The sequence below is a fragment of the Etheostoma cragini genome, chromosome 7 (genome assembly GCF_013103735.1).
Source record: "Etheostoma cragini isolate CJK2018 chromosome 7, CSU_Ecrag_1.0, whole genome shotgun sequence".
In the NCBI taxonomy this organism is placed as follows: Eukaryota; Metazoa; Chordata; class Actinopteri; order Perciformes; family Percidae; genus Etheostoma; species Etheostoma cragini.
This window is the reverse complement of record NC_048413.1, coordinates 14,501,725-14,519,604: the sequence shown is the minus strand read 5'-3', so window position 1 is coordinate 14,519,604 and position 17,880 is coordinate 14,501,725. Positions and strand designations below refer to the sequence as shown.

The 17,880-nt window shown below is 41.4% G+C and overlaps 2 protein-coding genes and 1 long non-coding RNA gene across 5 annotated transcripts in view; 2 read left to right on the top strand and 1 right to left on the bottom strand.

Annotated features, from left to right (window-relative positions):
* rarga (retinoic acid receptor gamma a) overlaps positions 1 to 1,622 on the top strand; it is a 35,983-nt gene extending 34,361 nt beyond the window's left edge. For both annotated transcript variants that reach the window (XM_034875629.1, XM_034875630.1), the window contains one exon: positions 206 to 1,622. In XM_034875629.1, coding sequence (XP_034731520.1) covers positions 206 to 570 — 365 coding nt within the window. In that variant the 3' untranslated portion in view covers positions 571 to 1,622. The remainder of the gene's footprint in view (positions 1 to 205) is intronic.
* A 6,004-nt stretch (positions 1,623 to 7,626) lies between these two features.
* On the bottom strand, positions 7,627 to 17,329 carry calcoco1a (calcium binding and coiled-coil domain 1a). Its single transcript, XM_034877943.1, has 15 exons — positions 17,119 to 17,329; positions 15,621 to 15,783; positions 15,433 to 15,535; positions 13,145 to 13,347; positions 12,746 to 12,958; positions 12,300 to 12,448; positions 12,120 to 12,189; positions 11,871 to 12,026; positions 11,318 to 11,572; positions 10,945 to 11,070; positions 10,600 to 10,695; positions 9,718 to 9,805; positions 9,297 to 9,544; positions 8,848 to 8,939; positions 7,627 to 7,776 (listed from the first exon to the last, which is right to left on the bottom strand). Exons 2-15 carry the CDS (start codon positions 15,750 to 15,752, stop codon positions 7,749 to 7,751), a joined length of 1,959 nt encoding a protein of 652 aa, XP_034733834.1. The 5' UTR covers positions 15,753 to 15,783; positions 17,119 to 17,329; the 3' UTR covers positions 7,627 to 7,748.
* The window catches only part of LOC117948357, a 50,601-nt gene continuing 47,379 nt past the window's right edge, over positions 14,659 to 17,880 (top strand). For both annotated transcript variants that reach the window (XR_004657419.1, XR_004657418.1), the window contains exon 1: positions 14,659 to 14,682. This is a non-coding gene — a long non-coding RNA (uncharacterized LOC117948357). The remainder of the gene's footprint in view (positions 14,683 to 17,880) is intronic.

Genomic DNA, 17,880 nt, shown 5'->3' with positions numbered 1-17,880 from the left:
GAGGTTAATTCTAGATCAAATTTTGATAATTGAAAAAGGCCTGGCCGCTGTCCTGACCAATTTGTCAGAGAGGGCTTTGTCTGGAAGACATTGAACCTCTACTACCTTCAGTCTCTTGGTGTTTCATTTGTGTATCTTTATGGCAATGGGAGCAGTGTTAAAACATGATTAATAATCTACCAAATGCCATTTTCTCTGCTTCCAGGTGCGGAGAGAGCCATTACTCTGAAGATGGAGATCCCAGGGCCAATGCCCCCTTTGATCAGGGAGATGCTTGAGAACCCAGAGGCCTTTGAAGACCAAACAGAGAGCAGCGAGAGCCCCCCGCCGCCGCCGCCGCCGCCACCTCCACCCCCACCACAAGCCCAAGTCAAGCAGGAGGCCGAGGATGAGGACGACAGCTGGGCCACAGAGAACGGCAGCGAACCATCACCGGAGGAGGATGAAGACGACGATGAGGATGTGGGGGATGAAGATCGGGACAGGGGCTCGGACAGTGATGGAGAGCCCTGGGGGGTTCTGGATGCCATAGATGGTTCAAGGAAAGGCCTTGTTGGGAGGGCGCAGTGAACAGAGCATTTCATACATACACACACTCATGTACAGTACATACAGGTTCAAACCCACACACACACACACACACACACACAGATACTTACAACACAACCTCACTCACTCAACTCAACAAAATGCTGGCCTTACCTCCCCCTTTCGCTCTCCTTACTGCACATCACTGTGTCTTCCACAGCGGAGCACAGCAGAGCCTTATGAGACACTTCTAACTCAGGCCACATGGTCCATGACAAGTGAACTACAGAACAATAAAGTAAAGGAGAGATGGCAGCAAACCATATGAACTCCTGGCATAGCCAAGAGGGAAGTTAACCTGACAAAAAGAACAGAAACTCTTTGAGAAAGATAAACGTCATGTTTTCCCCTATATTGTTGTTTATATCTAAATAGGGGAAAGGCCAAACCAGACACCAGAACTGAGCAGTTGACTCGATGGATTACAACAAGCACATTTCTCAAAAGACAACAAGAATACAGGGCAAAACCAAATTGAGTATGCTAATCTTTTGTTTTTGTGGAGATTGTTTTACATTTTACTTTACTTTCTTTTTTTCCTTCAATTTATGAATAAGTCCATACATATCTATATACCATTACATTTTTGTCTTTATTTGTTATTCTGGTTTTATATATGAATCCTTTTGAATGAGTATTTTCTTTGAGAAGAGCTTTCCTGAGAAGATATTCTGGGGAAAAGAAGGGTTATCAGAACTGGCTGGGTCTTCCTTATCAGCTACATATGCTTAACTGGGGCTTTTTGGGCACTTTGGCTCACTGTGGATGTCAATGATAATCAACCCAGAAGACTATTGTTATGTTGCAGTGACTTAATCAGTTTCTGTTATCAGGGAATTGGCATTATTCTATTTTCTCTCGTTGTAGCCAACTGAAGCTGTCAATATGGAATTAAGTATCTTTGTGCCAAAGTTAGGAAAGTCATCTTTGGAGCATGAGTTTAACTACTGGCAGGGACTCCAGCCACGATCCAGCGCTCACCCTCACATGCACTAACACACCCTTGATCTTCCACACACACACACAAACAAACAGACACATACACACACACTCCGTGCCCTCTACCCTCAGCTGTAGCAGACGTGCCAACCCGGCATCGACAGCCTGCCCGGACAGAGATTTACACTTGACCGTATATGTAGCACTTTTGTGATCCTCTATTCAAGCAAGGCGCTCTCGTCCGCTGAGAGTAGAGTTACTGTCTGCGAGCTTATATCTCATCCAGCATGTCCAAACTGATGACAACATCAACATATAGAATACAATCAACCTTAGAGCACTCCCTGATGATGTCAGTAGACAAATCCACACTTTCAGCATGGACACAAAATATCCACACACAGTAGCAACGTCATGCTTCAACGCAACAATCAAAGACATATGCAAGTCGAAAGCAGGAAACTTTATGGAAGACATTTTGGAATCAGACTCAGGGCTTTTCAGTAAGGACCAAACCCTAGCTGCTGTCAGGCATGCTAGAAACAGGCAATATTTATGTGTGTATTCTTGACTCTGTTTTGATCAGCTCAACCCCCTATATGTATACAGAAGGCGACAAGTCTGAGAAAAAACATGGATGCCAGTCTGACTCTTCACAGAGGGGGACAAATGTATCATTGTCATCAACACTGCCCCGCCTGTGCTCGCACTGGCATCCGTGCATCTAACAGCCTTCTCATCCCAAAAGCCATTATATCATTTTGCCTTCTTGTGTGTATCCTCACTTCCCTTTAAATGAGTTGTGGAGGATTATGTGTTCTCATGTATCATTTCTTTATTGCCAAAATGTCTCAGTAGGCGATCAGCTGGGAGAGCGCGGCTGAAATACAGTACAAATGTTTTTTCTGTCTCTCTTTGAAGCAATATGAACATTCTTTCTGTAGCGGTGAGAGGTCCCACTTTCTGAATACGGGCAGTTCGCCTGTGTGTGTGTGTGTGTGTGTGTGTGTGTGTGTGTGTGTGTGTGTGTGTGTGTGTGTGTGTGTGTGTGTGTGTGTGTGTGTGTGTGTGTGTGTGCGTTTGCGCGTGTGTGTGTGTGCGTTTGCGTGTGCGTGTGCGTGTGCGTGTGGGCGTGCGCTGAGTCGTTGGGTGAATGTTCTCAGCATGGTGCTGTCACACAAAAACTGTGTGATGACCTCATCCCTTCTCTCTCTCTGCTGGCTTGTCATGATGTCAGTGATGGTAATGCAGGCAGAACATCGAGATTAGGTTTTTGTTTTTCAACATGGCCAAGGTGTTGTCTACCGTCTGTTTATGTCAACTCTTGTCATACAAAGAAAAGCCATATAAACAGTAAGAGGCACAATAAACTACTTTTGTGAGATTATTGGACTTATTAATTTAATTTTCCTTCCTCATGCCAAATGATCAAGTTTAGCCCTGTAAAGTAGTAGCTTTGAGTGGCTATAACCATGCGTTACCAAATGTATCAGTAGAGGGAGCTCTTGCACCATGACAGTAGGGTGAACACTGCTGCATGGAGGATAAGAACAAGGTCTGTTAGGTCATGGAGAGCTGTGGGTGCAGAGGCCAGTAAATCACAGCCTCCTGCTGAACAAGGACATCAGATAAAGGTCTGTTCTAAGATTTGTTCACAGTGCAGTTGAAGGTAGCATAAAGTCCTTAAGTCTTGTCTCAAAGATAGAGTGCTTCAGAAGTTAAAAAGTAAATGTGTCTGTTAGGATTTATTTATTGTTTTTTTGAAAGGTGAACATGTACAGAAAAGAGTGCACATTAGAAAGGTGTACACCACAAATGAAACAACAAGCCATTCTGCTTTCCATGTCATTGTATATTAATTATATCTTTGTTATTGGACTTTTGGTTGAACAAACCAAGACGTTCGAAGACATCTCCTGCTGCTCTGCAAAGTTGTAATGGGCACTTACCCCCTATTTTTATGTTTCATAAACTATTCATCAAAAAGAAATCTGGCAGATTGAAAACGATAATAATTCAGATATGAATCGTGTTCATATTGCCAAAGAAAATAAAAATTATGCTTCCAGCTAAACAATCCGAACATGGTCCAACATGATTTTATTGGACTCATGCGATATTCGATCTTGTAAAAGGGAGCATCTTGGATCCAAAACGGACTCTAGTTCCGTAATAACCTGTGAAATGTGAAAAAACATCAGGGCCTTAAACCTAACTTAAAGTCAACACATTTGTCAGAATATTTTTAAAAACTACTTTTGAAACAAGCAAATGAATAAAACAAGGAAAACCTTTGAAACACATTTCAGATTACTTATAAATGTCAAGACAAATCAAGAGTAATTTATTGTCAAAGATGTATTACCTTGAGTCACTGTGACGGATAAGACCAGCTCTCTTGACATCCCGAGATAGTAAACATCTCTCTTTTTTCCAGCGTACCAGTGTGGGATACTAATGCCTCATCTTGATTTTATTAATAGAGAGAGAGAGAGAGAGAATCAGAGGAGGGTGATAAACAGAGATGAGATTCTATCAATTATATGATTGCTTTAATTAACTATCATTAAAGACAGATCAATAATGCCAGACTGGAATTAAAATAAGGTCCATACCTTATACACTATTTTACAAGGAACAATCAAATGGTCTCATATACTCTGCCCCTGCAAGGTGTTACCATGGGAACCCTCGAGAGGGTTTGGGTGTGCTTGGGGGAGTTTAAAGGAGCCAGGCAGGTTTTCTATATACTTATCCTTCCACATCAGTGATGCTGGATTAACTAATTACTTGAGGTAGGAAGGCTTTTTCACTGGAAATGAAAAAAAAAGGATGGAGATGGGAAAAGAACAGCCCCTGGGAAAAGAACTGTACAATGAACCAATAAAGGGTAAAATCTCCCTTGTAATATTCTTGCAGCCTCAGGACATCAATTATTCATAAAGAAATTGTAAAGCATCCGTGAAGATATGTCATGAGTGTTGCATACCAAAGACATTGATTTGAATATTTAAACACAGAGAGAGCACATTTGCTGAGTTTGCTCTGAACATAAGCTAACTGCAGTGGTACCTGAGTCAACACACAGGAGAGATAATGGAGCAGGAGAAGCTGGCTCCTCAAAGAGTGATCGGGAGGATAAAGCTCACTGAACCCAAGTGCTCCTGGCAGCAGTTCGGGAGGAAGGGCCTGAACTCAGGGTGTGATAAAGGCACTCGAGGTGCTTGTGATCGAAAAGAAACTGTGGGGTCTTTCTGTGTGACCCTATAGCTATATACAAGACAGAAAGGCCTATATGTCATGTGCGAGATGCATGGAGGTGGAAGCGGGGTCACACTGTGAAACAGCCCATCATTTACAGTATGTCTCCTGCTTGGGTCAGAACAGACAGAAAGGACATGTTCGTCATTTGTTACATTATGCAGTAAATGAAAGGTTGGGAATCAGTCAAGGGAGGAGGGGAGAGGGGAATGTGAAAAACGTTTTCAAATGCAAAGACCATAAATTTAACACCTTCCACTGTGCGAGCAGAGAGGCAGTTGGGGGATCTTAAAGAAAGAGTATGCAGAAAGTATCTGTGAGAATGGAGGGTGTGCCAGCAGAAAGGGAGGAAGAGGGAATAAACAAGGCCAGGTAAGGAAAGGGGTGATTTGAGGAAGGGGAGTGAGAGCTGGGGAAGGCGAGGAACGTTGGGGTCATAAAAACTAGGAGATGTGTTCTGGCCTCTGGGTCTTCATATCTTTTACATTTCTAATTAAAAGAGATAAAGAGTGAGGGAGTCATCAATCCCACAGTGATTTCCCAGTTAAGGTTTTAGAGGGGGCTGTAAACTAGGCAGCACGGCATCATTGATTTTATAATTAGCTACCGTCACCCCAGACTTAAGATGGAGGGAGTGTGGTAGATGGAAGCTTAAAAGAAAGAGGCAAGAGACTGCCGGAGGAGTGGGGAAACGCAAGGATGAAGATGATGGGGAGGTCAGGCCTGAGGGGAACGTGCGGGAGAGCCAAAGGTGAGTGGAGAGAAAATCCAGAATGAGAAATGTATTTGAAACAGGCAAAGAGCCAAAAGGGGATAAAGGTTATACAGATGTGTGAAAACAAATGGCATAGTTAATTACCAGTGAAATGTCATGTGAAAAGCAAAATATCGCTATGATCTCTGGCCAGAAAAAGACACATTAGACCAAATAATAGATACATAAACCATTTTATTATATAGCCAAACCCCACCCAAAGACGTATATGACTGATGAGAAAATACACAGTGGTGTACATGTGGGATAACCTTCACACACAAAACTTCCAAACAAACCATAACCACTGGAGCTTTATTGCAACTGGAGACGGTGTCCCGACGAGGTGCACTCGTACTGGAGCTCTCAGTGGAACAACAAAAAAATAACTTCCCTAAAACATAAAGTCAGATTACAAGCACAAACAAGGACTATGGAGAATACATGTATTGTAGTGTAGTGTGTTATCTACTGGGAAAGAATACCAGGCGCCTCAAAACATTCCCACTTTTATACTAAGGAGAATCAACATGTACCCAGTAACATGAGGATGGACAGACATTTACTCCTTTCATGACTACCTTCAAAATCCTTTTCCTCCCGTTTAAACAGTCAAAATCAATTTCTCTCACCTTAAACTCAACATTCCCTTTCATTAGCACCAATATCTTGCAAAAACATAACTCATATATCAAATCTTAATAGAGTCAAACATGAGTCTTTGAAAGCAGAAGGTGAAAACAAAAAGTGCTGATTAACTATCCGTAAACACAACACACAATGATATTAATAAAGATAATTATAATGATGAAAAGGACACAACTGACATATTAAGAATCCATATATCAACTATTCATCTAAAAAGTCTTTGATAGTAAAAATAGGGTGCAAATACAGCAGATAAAAATCAAGCATCGGTTTCTAATCTTCTTAGCCAAGCATGGAAAACTTGTCACACATTGACAGTTGTGTGAAAACACCTAACTTAACCTGAATATAAGTTTGCTGCAGCATAACTCAAGTTAATTATAAACAGAAAATCATGGAAAATGCAAATGGTATTGATTAAAAGGTAGCCAACTATTTTTTATTAGGCTGTGTATACTGCCATCAAGCTAGAGGAAAATACCAACACCATTTCATAATGTCAGGATCTATAAAGATGCTTATCTTTGACTCTTTTTAGATTTTTTTAGGCACAAATTTAGAACTTCATGAATTTGAGAAAAGATTTCTGTAAAATACAAACTGTAACAAACACTACATATCCAAATGGCCAGCTAGTAAATTACCCTTTCATTTTTATTAAATCCAGGATCGTTACAAGTAAAAACAGCTGATCTATAATGAAAAGCTTATGAGCATTACTTTTATAATAATGATGATATGAAGGTACTGAAGTAGAAAGTTGCATCTGGCATCTATTTAATAGACTTTAAAACAATCTGTTCAATAAGCTTCCAATTTCAAATGCTTGTCCGTATTAGAGCGCCACTGCGTCACTAAATCTCCGTAACTGCATCTGAATGACAACAATCAACTGCTAATGCATACAGGAAAGTGCATATCAAATCTTAGTTATGAGTAAATGGAGGAGAAAGATTATGTTATAGACCTACATAACTGCAATTCTAGCACGAGGCTGTATCATTACTTTATGCTGTTGTGAATAGCGTTCAAAGCTGCTGTGGAGAATTTAATGCTGGAAGAGTGTTTTGTCATGATTTCCAGTGGAGCTGGGCCTTCACAAAACATCATAATTACAGTGCCTGTCATGACTCCTAATCACAAATGTCATAAAAACGACATAACATCCATCGTAAAGCTCTCGACATAGCAATGATTCAACAGAAATCATTCTGCTACAGCCTGTGAACTCTCAAACGCTAGAGCCCGTGCCCAAAAGCACGCTGTTTCAAACTGTGCAACAGTCTTATGTCAGTCATAAACACAGAGTTGACCTGCCACCACAAGCATTATGTCACTCCTAAACACAAAACAGCGAGGGCAATAACACAACAGTCTAAGAGAGGAAAACCAAGGATCATGGCAAATACAATGTAAATTGCATATATAACATTTTGTCTGTGTAGTGACTGAGCTGTATATGTGCTTGTTGGTGGAAGCAACGTGGAACTACATTAACTCCAAGATAGTCCAATTTTTTCCCCGTTTAGATCGCTTGCGGGGGCTGGATGTCAACTGGTTACCATAGCGAGGTGTCAGCCAGATCACTGGAGGAGACAAAGCAGAGTGTTCGTGTGTGAAAAACTGAAAGAAACACACATTCTGGTTGAAAGAGGAGGTTAGACTGAAGGAGCGGGTGAGTGGGAGAGAGAGGGCTTTAATGATGCTGAAAATTGGCCCGTGACTGCGGTACACCCCTCAGGTAAATCATTGCTACAGCTTGCTGTCAACTTATCTGTCCCCTTGTCCTCCCATCTTGCCCCTCCCACGCCTCAGCTCTGTCTCACACAGTCTCCCCCGCCTCACCCGAACTCAACTTCTTTTACGACCACATATTCAAAACTTCTATCTTCCAGCCATACTCACCCTGTCACCATAAATAACTGGTCGCATGTGTCAAGCTTTGAATTCATCATGTGCGCCTGAAACAATTTCCGTGTGAGACCAGAGGTAGAAAGAAACGTAGTACTCATGTAATATGTTCAAGTACAATTTTAAAGTACGAGTACCTTATTCTTCCGTTTTAAGATACTTTAGGCTTTAACTTCATTATATTTAAGAAATAAATATGATTTTTCCTCCACTGCATTTATCTGACTGCTGTGTTCAATAATTGCTTTGTAGAGTTAGAGATTTGTACACACGAATAAAGCCATGGGCTCATAAAATATTAAACATCGCTGTTTCAAACCAGCCAGCATTACAGGAAAACAATTGTTGAATTGTTTGGCCTAAAAAAAAATATAATTTTAATATGCAGCCAGTAATGCAGAGCTCCATGTTTGGACTTTAAATCTTTAACTGTGTTTGATTTGTTGCCAGCTGTGACAGCAACGCTGGTCCTGTTTTCACCTTGTGAGTCTCACCTATTGTAACAGAAACTACCACAGAGGCCTTAAGTATTTTGGGAGGTGTTTATATGTCTCTCTGTCTGTCTGTCACCATGACAGTGTCACAACTGTGCAAGATGCAGTCACAACTTTACAGACAGATGGGTAGTGAAGGCAACGTTTGAATATGGGTGTGGTTCAAGCAAAGGCGCCGGAAGTATGGGGGCAGGAAGGGGCCATTGTGTGTGGAAATATTTTATGAATATGTGTTTGAGGGGAAGGTTGTACCTGAGAACAGTGTCAGCCTGCTCAGGAAGCAAAAGTGCTGTTTCCTCTCCAGAGCTGGGTCTTGCACACTGAAGTATATCAGATTCCTCCTCCTTTACACCAGAAAGCAACACACACATACACGCGCACACACACACACACACACACACACACACACACACACACACACACACACACACACACACACACACACACACACACACACACACACACACACACACACACACACACACACACACACACACACACAGAGAGAGAAGCTATTACAGTCTTAACAACTTGCAGACTATTGGCCTAATTACTTCTTGGAGATAATGTCTGTATTAAATGATCCACTGTCCGTGTTTAAGTGGTGTGCATGGCTATCAGCATGAACTACATAGCTCGTTTTCAGTGTCACATGCAATTAGACTATGGTGACGCTGAATGGCTCAGAAAGTGTGTCTCACCGAATCAGAGCTGTGCGCCAGAGTGTCAGCGTTGGCCTGGTGTGGCAATGAGAGTGGGGCTGGTTGGTTGATGACTACCGCGCTCCTCTCCACTTCCCTGGGGGAGGAAGGAGAGGTGGCGAGGAGCAAAGAGTCCAGCTGGCCCGGCTCACACAGGCTGTAGTGTCCCAGAGATCTTGGGGGACGGAGGGGCTGCAAAGCCTCTGGGTTCTCGTCCTCAGAGTCAGATAATGTGCTGCCAGGCCGCCCTGCCAGATAGAAACAATTGCAAAAGGGGTCACTTTTCTTCAGAGCACTGCTCCTGTGGCCCCCACGGCACACCATTCTGAGCAATATTTAGTGTTGCTGTTGAATGATAGTTAACATTTTTACTGTTCACATCTGCAGGGCACACAGTAGATTAATGTGTGGCTCCATTCACCTGTAGAGGCAAACGGGGCAGCGCTCCACTTGGCACTGGCCACTGTTCCCAGCTTCTGCTCCAGCTGACAGAAGTATTCCATTAACTCCTGTAGTGGAAAATACAGTCATCATATCACACACCAGTGCAGCTCTTTCATCATGGCTGTAGCCGCCATCACCCTCATAACCCTCATGATGTCCAACTTCTTTAAGCCAAACCCACATAAAACGGTTACAAATACACACACACAACACTTGCTATTATATAAACATCATTATCACTGTTCAATAAACATGTTTGATTTATGATGTGCCACAGATTGGCTCCTATGGTCCCGTATAGCGGATGTTAAAATTAAGCTGGACACTGATTTTAAAAACATTGACTATCTACTCTGCCAGGAGCGAATGAATGTGATGGTGGTTAGCCAACAAAAACTCTGCAAGCACTTTAACAGCGGCAGCAGTGACTGCCCTGAAATCTACTGATTTATATTGCACTATAAACAATTTATATTGTACAATAACAACTAAGAAGACAACAACAGACTAAACAATCTGGATGTGTTAGGATTCCTAACATTCACAATCCCTGTATATTGTGTACTTGAGCTTGGCTTCGTACTAAATTTAAAGATGATAACAACTAAAGTACTGCAGTTGTGACCTGATTAGAATAAAACTGATGCAATTTACTTGTTATTCCATACAAGCCATTAATTAGCCTCGAGATCAGCTGATAATAAACAGGGCACAAAGTCAGTACCCGTGACACAATGTATGCAGTGTTTACACATTAATATACAATCCAAAATCAGTATGGTTTCCCACATTTTGGAAAAACTTTTTGTCAGCATAAATTCCAGTTGTCCCATGTGACTAAGCCAACTGTGTTTCTGACCCGTTTCTCTGCAAGTATCTGCTCCTTCTCTTTTTGGGCAACCCTCAGGCTGGCCTTCAACTCCTGGAGCTCCCTGCGGGTTTCACTCAGCTGAACCTGTGGGCCAGATATGAGAGGATGACAGGATTTGTCAGAACAATATAACAGATCCTATGATTTCAGAACAACAGCTGTGTTGGAAGCAGAGTAAATGCTTTCTTGCACGGAGTTAGATGAGGATTTGAATGCTCCTGTCATTTCTGTATAGTAAATGTAGTTTTATTAACTACAAACACACTGAGGTGAACATAAGGAGCCTTTAATAAGAAACACTGAATGCAGTAAGCTCTTAGTATTCTTTCTCACCCGGTTGCAATCCTTTTCTCTCCCAAGCTCGACCTCCAGCTTCACTCTCTCCATCCTCTCCTCTTGCAGCCTCTCCTCCATCCTCTGCATCTCTGTGTTGAGTTTCTCTAGACGCTCGTGGTCCTTCTGTCAGGGTGACACACATAATGTGTGAAAACTTGACTCGACTTTACAGCTGCAGTGCACAATAGGATAAACTATGTTTGCCACTTAGGAGAGCTATGGGAACATTTCATCTTGAAGCCGTCAGACGCTGTTTTGAAACATCAGGACAGAAATATTACATTAAGATATTTGGACAGTAATGGGACTTCTCAGTAACAATGTATTATATTCTGCACTTGATGTTGGATGTTCTGCAGGGATACAGTACCTCAGCACTGCGCTGCAGATTCTGTCTCTCCTGGGCCCAGCGGGCTCTTCCCTCTCTCTGGGCCAGACTGGAATCTGCAAGCTGAAGGGTGAGCTGGGCAGCCTGCAGACGAGCCTGATGCAATTCGCTCTGCCCGTGATCCCTCTGGACCACCATGGCACTTAGATCACTCTTCAAGCCCTCTGCGGCACGCTCACTCGCGTTCAGACGCTCCCGCAGGCTTCGCATCTCCTTCAGTGTGGCCTCGTTCTCCGCCTGGCCATGAATGGACATGAAAGTGTGTATTGGCTACATATCTGTAACTGTAGGTGATTCCCATATAATGCCAGTCTAATAACAAATAGTGAATTTGCAATGCAAAGTTTTAGGATGTGCTGACATATAACTCTTATTTAAAGCTAAGCATATTTATGAAAAACTACATCCATATGTAAGATTAAATCACAAAGAAAAGGTATAATAGAAAACAACATCGGATCTCCAGTAATTTCAGATCATTTGTTTGCCCCAAATAAATTCTGGTGTCAGGTGCAAATAGAACTCTTTGTTTGACCTCTTTCCTGTGGGCAGTGGTGAGTTTCTGGGTGAGGGTGGTGATGCTGTTTTGAAGCTGCAGGACACTTGTGTCTCTCTGGGCCAGCGAATTCCTCAGGACTTGGAACTCCTTACACAGACTTCGGAGTTCACCTTCTGTCTGTTCCAGCTTGGTCTAAAAGAAAGACATGATGAGAAGTGAGATGTGGAAGAAAAGAACAACAGAGACACACGTTTTAGAATGATATGCAGAATGAATTATAAATACCTGCAGGCTCTTTCTCTCACACTCATCTTCTTTTCTCTGAGCTCCTGCTCTCTTTGCTCTCTCCTTCATCCTGCACACACACAGATTTAGTTACTGATGATCAAAAGTATTCATGAGACACACATAAAACCCCAAAAAAGGAGAAGAGACAAAGCGGAAAAAAGAAAGAAAATGTCACACCTTTCCAACTCTGTCTCTCTTTCTAAAGTTGTCTGAGTCAGGGTTTTGACATCCTCCTCCAGCTCTTTGATTCGCACTTTGCTCGCCTCCCTTGAATCCAATAAATCACGTTTCTGTTGGGCTAGTGATTCTCCAAAAGCCTGTTTCTCCTAACAGACCAGAGGCATTTTCATTTTTATGAGGAATTTTAATTTATCATGGCATAGAATAGGCTATCCATAAAAAAATATATATATATTTTACGTTTAACATTTTAATATAAAAACCAAGACATTTTAATGAATAACTGTAGAATTTTATATTAGAGCATTGTTTGAGAAGAGACGTGGTTTTCATCAGAGTATAAGGCCGGAGATACAGAAACTAAGTATGGAAATTCTAAGTGGCAAATTGGTCCTAGTCAAATAATCTTGCCCCTGTCATTTGCTAAGCTCTATATACACCACCTTCTGCTCCATCTCCATCTCGTTGACCTTCTCCCGACTCTGCTTTAGCTCTTCCTGCAGGTTGGCGATATCACTTTCTAACCCTTTGCGTCGTCTGTCCCAGGCCTCCCTCGCCCTCTTGTACTCCTCCTTCTCTTTCTCCCTCTGCTTGTTCGCCGCCTCCTGCGCCTGGAGCAACTCTGCACGCTCTCGCAGACATTCCTGCAGTCGACTCTAACAAGATACAGGAGGAAGCGGTGCAGCGGATGGGGAATCATAATTGAGCTCTAGTCTTTGTGTGCCACCAGTAAACAACAGTATTGATTTCCCAGCATTTGTTTAATCATTTATTTTTGGAAAACTGAAAACTCTCCTTCAATACCTTGTCTAGTAAATCTATTTGGCATTTGTTGTGCGTACCTGCAGCAGTTCAGCCCTTGGCACTACCAGTAACATGTCTGTGCCTCCTTCCTCTCCATGGGGCTCCTCCTCAAGGGTCACCAGATCCTCAAGTGGCTTTGGAGCGCAGAAAGTGAATTTGGAGCTGCGGGAGAACACTTCCCCCTTAGCATTGATGTATACAAACTCATACTCTTGGGAGCTGGGCTTGGGTAGGTAGGAGGCTAAAAAGTGTTGGAATAAAGAGGAGACATGTTGAAATAAATTTCCAGTGAAGAATAATTGTTTCAAAGTACCCCAATTTTCATTGATGAGCTGTCTCCCAATGATACTATATGATGTATAGTGTTGAACAAGGAACAAGGTGGAAGCTAAATGCACTTTAGATAATTAAACTATCTCTATTTTTGGAAGAGTTAATCACCTTTTAAGATAGCTATACATCTTTATGAAACAGCCTGACAGATAGTATTTTGGTATTCATACAAGTCTTTAAAGAGTTTACGGATTTATTTTACAAATATGGTTTTCATTTTGTAATGCATAAAACGAAAATTCTAATTGTATTTCCGAGACTTTTTGCTGTATTGCAACAACAGTGACGTATGAGCACAAGGTTGCAGTACAGCTTCTTACCACCAGTGGCAGCACTCAGGTATGTCCGCACAGGTTAGTGATAAAGAAAAAAATGGCGTTAGGCGCCATATTTAAATTTTACAGCGTTGGCAAACTTTTTGGTGGGAATTACGCAAACTCCTTAAGATTTCGCTGAAGTTTTGTAACTTTACAGTAACCTGGAATAAACGTTTCCCATTCTGACATATCGTCAATAATTCCCGCTTACTTCGAGTGAGTTCCTGTTTTAGTTATTCTTCCGCTGAAGTACTTAATGAGCACAGCATCCTGGTGTAACTCAGACCGCGCTGATTCAGTGCTAACGTTAGCTAGCCAACTTTGAACAATCAATGTTCTTAAATAAATAAATAACCATAATCGCTTTTGTGAGGTACGGTTGTTTTCTGTCCTACTGGGGTTAACTTGGATGAGAATGTTAAGTTTAACCTGTGACTGTTAAGTGAATACATGACAGAATCAACTGGATTTTGTTCAGAAAGTTAGTTAGTTAGTTAGCTAGCGTTAGCTAGTAAAACCAGTAACTGAGGACAGGTGCTCTGAGGAGCAGCCTACTGTGTATATTGCTCCAATACTGTAGTATGCGCTAACAAGGTAACTGCTAATTAAACACACTTGTTAAATATGAAGGTAAGCTACATGTTCACTAAAAAAAGCAAACAGCATGATGTTAACGTTAATGATGCATGCTTTCGGTCTCAGAAAGTATCAGGCTAACGTTACGTTTACCAGCATAGCTAATGCTAATACAGGCAACTGGTTGAGCCATTAAAAACGTAGCAACAGATTTCCAGACTATTGAGTTGAACCGCATATGTCCCTATATCCAGTCTTAATTCTTTCATTTTTATTCCTCAACAAAACAGGACTGATGAAATTATGACACCTGCTGCCGAATCTGACCGTGACTTCATCGAGCCCATAAAGTAAGCCAACGTTAATAAAACCTAATATTATCATTATCTCACACAGGCTATGTTATTGTTTAGAGTGATTTAGTTTTCCTCTAATTTCACAATGCACAGTAAAAGGACCAGATGAAAAACAAAGGAAGAATTACATACAGCAAATGTAGGCCCATTGTAACTTCCAGCACCAGCTTTGGTCAGTGCTGCCCGCAAACCTTCTTTTTAAATCCCTGCATTGCTGATAAGGGACCATCAGCAGGTTCTTTGTCAATTACTATTTTTCCAATGTAGAATGACATTCTGTTCATGTGAGTTTTAAGTCATTATTCTAGAGTTCAACGCCACTCCTGGTGCACGTCCCTTTTGCACTTAATCAGGCTTATCAGTTGCCACTGCTAGACAGAACAGAGTGAGCACTGTATTCTTCAGTGACTATTGGTGGACAAAGCCATTGTCTTTGTCATCCTCATTACTCAACCTCAAGAAATTAATTCAAACCAAGCTATCCAAGCTGAGGGGGATATTTATCTTCCATACAGGATAGTTTTTCCTTCCACATCTGTGGAAATACTATTTTAAGATAGAAATAACTTAACATTTTCCTCCACTCGATACACCATTCGCTACCCTATTGTGTACAAGAGAGCAATTCCATTTACAGAAACATCAATCTCCTGCTGAAGGTTTTATGTGCAGATCCAAGCACTGTACTAGATTCTGCCTAACTATGGGAAATAAAATACTGTTAGAAAACAAGGGCACGAGTACCCTGGAAGTGCACACAGCAGTTGACATCTGTGCCCTCTTGATTGTCGGCCGGGGCAAGTGCCCAAACAAACGTGTGGTAGTCCTTCACTGATAACCATCCCACCTGAGGAAGAAATAATGCTGTTATTTTGCAGTTAAATACATCCTTATTCACTTGATTTTTATTACAGGCATCAGATTAACAATACCTTAAAGAGCCCTATCCAGTCATTGCTGGCCCAGTTGTGCTGTGAGCTCAGTGTGTAGTGGCAATCGACTCTGCTCTGAGGGAAGTAACTGCAGCCCACATTTCTGAACTCCACCCGCCAGGGTTTCTCCATGGCAACACAATAAAGGCAGGTTATGTTGCACCTACAGGCGACAAAAACAGAAAGTTTCAACTATAGCTGGGTAATGTATAGATATTATATCGATTTTGTGATATAATACTAGATATTATCCTAGATTTTGGATATTGTAATATGGCATGTGTTGTCTTTTCCTAGTTTTAAAGGCTGCATTACAGTACAGTTATGTCAATTTCTGAACATACCAGACAGTTGTATTTTTTGCATTTACCCACTTATTACTGATGATTATTTATCAAAAATCTCATTGTGTAAATATTTTGTGAAAGCACCTATAGTCAACTCTACAATATATTTGCGGTAACGAGGTAATTTGGTCAAAATTATATTTTTATTGGATTTTCTCCCTATCGCCTGGCCCTAGTTCCAACTCTTTATTTCTAAGAAAGAAGCTGACATACATGGTAAGATAAGCTAATTGTGAAATAGCTGGCAGTCTGTTTATATTACATGACAAAACATGTTTGTCACTAGGGCTTTTTCCGTCATCGTCAACATCAATTGCTATTGTACACCGTTCCTTGTAAGCATGCAGTACAAGGTGTACACTATGGGGCCTCCAGCATGTATAGGGCTCAAATTCCACCGGCAAATACACTGTCTGACCATTTTTAAGGAATTCATGCCTGCAGTTAACCACATCACATGGAGAGATGTGTGGCTCACAGTGAGCATTATTTATTAGGTTAGAATAGTTCATTGTTAGCATCTTAACTCCACACTAGGTCATACTGTATGTGCACAATTGTTGAATGTACCCTATGGCAGAAATTCAACAGACTAATATGACAAAATGTGCAAGAGAAAAATATTTAGGGGGAACTCTAAAAGCTCTTTAATGACATAGTGTACATGCTGCAATTGTGAGTTAACTGTCACTTTCCCATACTTTATATCTATCCCTGAGGTCGGCTAATCCAGTTTAATTATAGGGGTGTAGAGTTTTCTCTTTTAGTAAAGCATCGATCTAAATTTAGGAATAAGGGAGGGAGCTTTTCTTTTGTTAATACTGCAGAACATTTTTCAGATGCCGTCAAATACTACAGACCAGTGACTAAAATATACAGCTAGCGTTTGGAGGGTTCACATTACACAGCGCGAGGCTTGAGGCCCAACAGTAGCACATGTCGAGAAGACCGCAATCCACGTCGATGCGAGCTTAGATAAACAAACATTTAACAAAGCCATTAAAGGTAGATTTGAACAGGTACTCATTAGTTATCATTGTCAAATTAGATAATGTGCCGCGCGTGCACGCAAGGCAAGAATATAACAGACTTTGTTAACTGCAAAAGACATCTGCGCACATTATCTATCGACTGCCTCGTATCTCGCTTACCTTTATCACCCTCGCTTTGTAAACTTCTTTATCTAAACGAGCCGTATCTATCAGATACAGGTGTCACAATGCGTGACAAAACATTAAAAATGTGAGCAAAACAGACTTGCTTTCCTCCTTGGGCTCAGTTGCTCAACTAACCCGAAACAATAACAAAAAAACCCAAAGCACAACACAAGCATGACAGCTTCACTTCCACCGTGGAATTATGGGAGCTGTGGTTCACCATGTCGACAAAATGACGATGAAACGCCGCACTTTAAACTACAATCCCCAAGCTCAATGCAGAATAGCAGAGGTCGCTCTGGAATCGTAATATGATGCTTTGCACCGCATGCAGTTGTTTTTCTCATCGGATGTCAAAGCACAGAGAGACAGTGGTTGTCCGACAGAGTTGTTCAGATTGACCAATGGAAATGCGTATCTGTTTTGTGCGATGAGGTAAAAACACGATTAGCCAGTGAAACAGCAAAACGGCTGTTTGCAAAGTGGGACAAAGCAATTTTGACCTTTTAAACTCAATTTCTGTTTTGATTCATTGTTCAAGTACAACTGTCCATCTCATAGGCTAAACATAACATTTTGCATAACATTGTTATAACGGATTATTTAGACAATGCAAACTATAAAGGATATGTAATTTAAATGTAAGTAAAATACTATATGTTCTTTGCAACCTCAATATTATCTTGATATCATGGGGATTTCAGGTTTTATTAAAACACAGTCATCCTAGGTTTGTGAGAGACTTATCTCCCATCG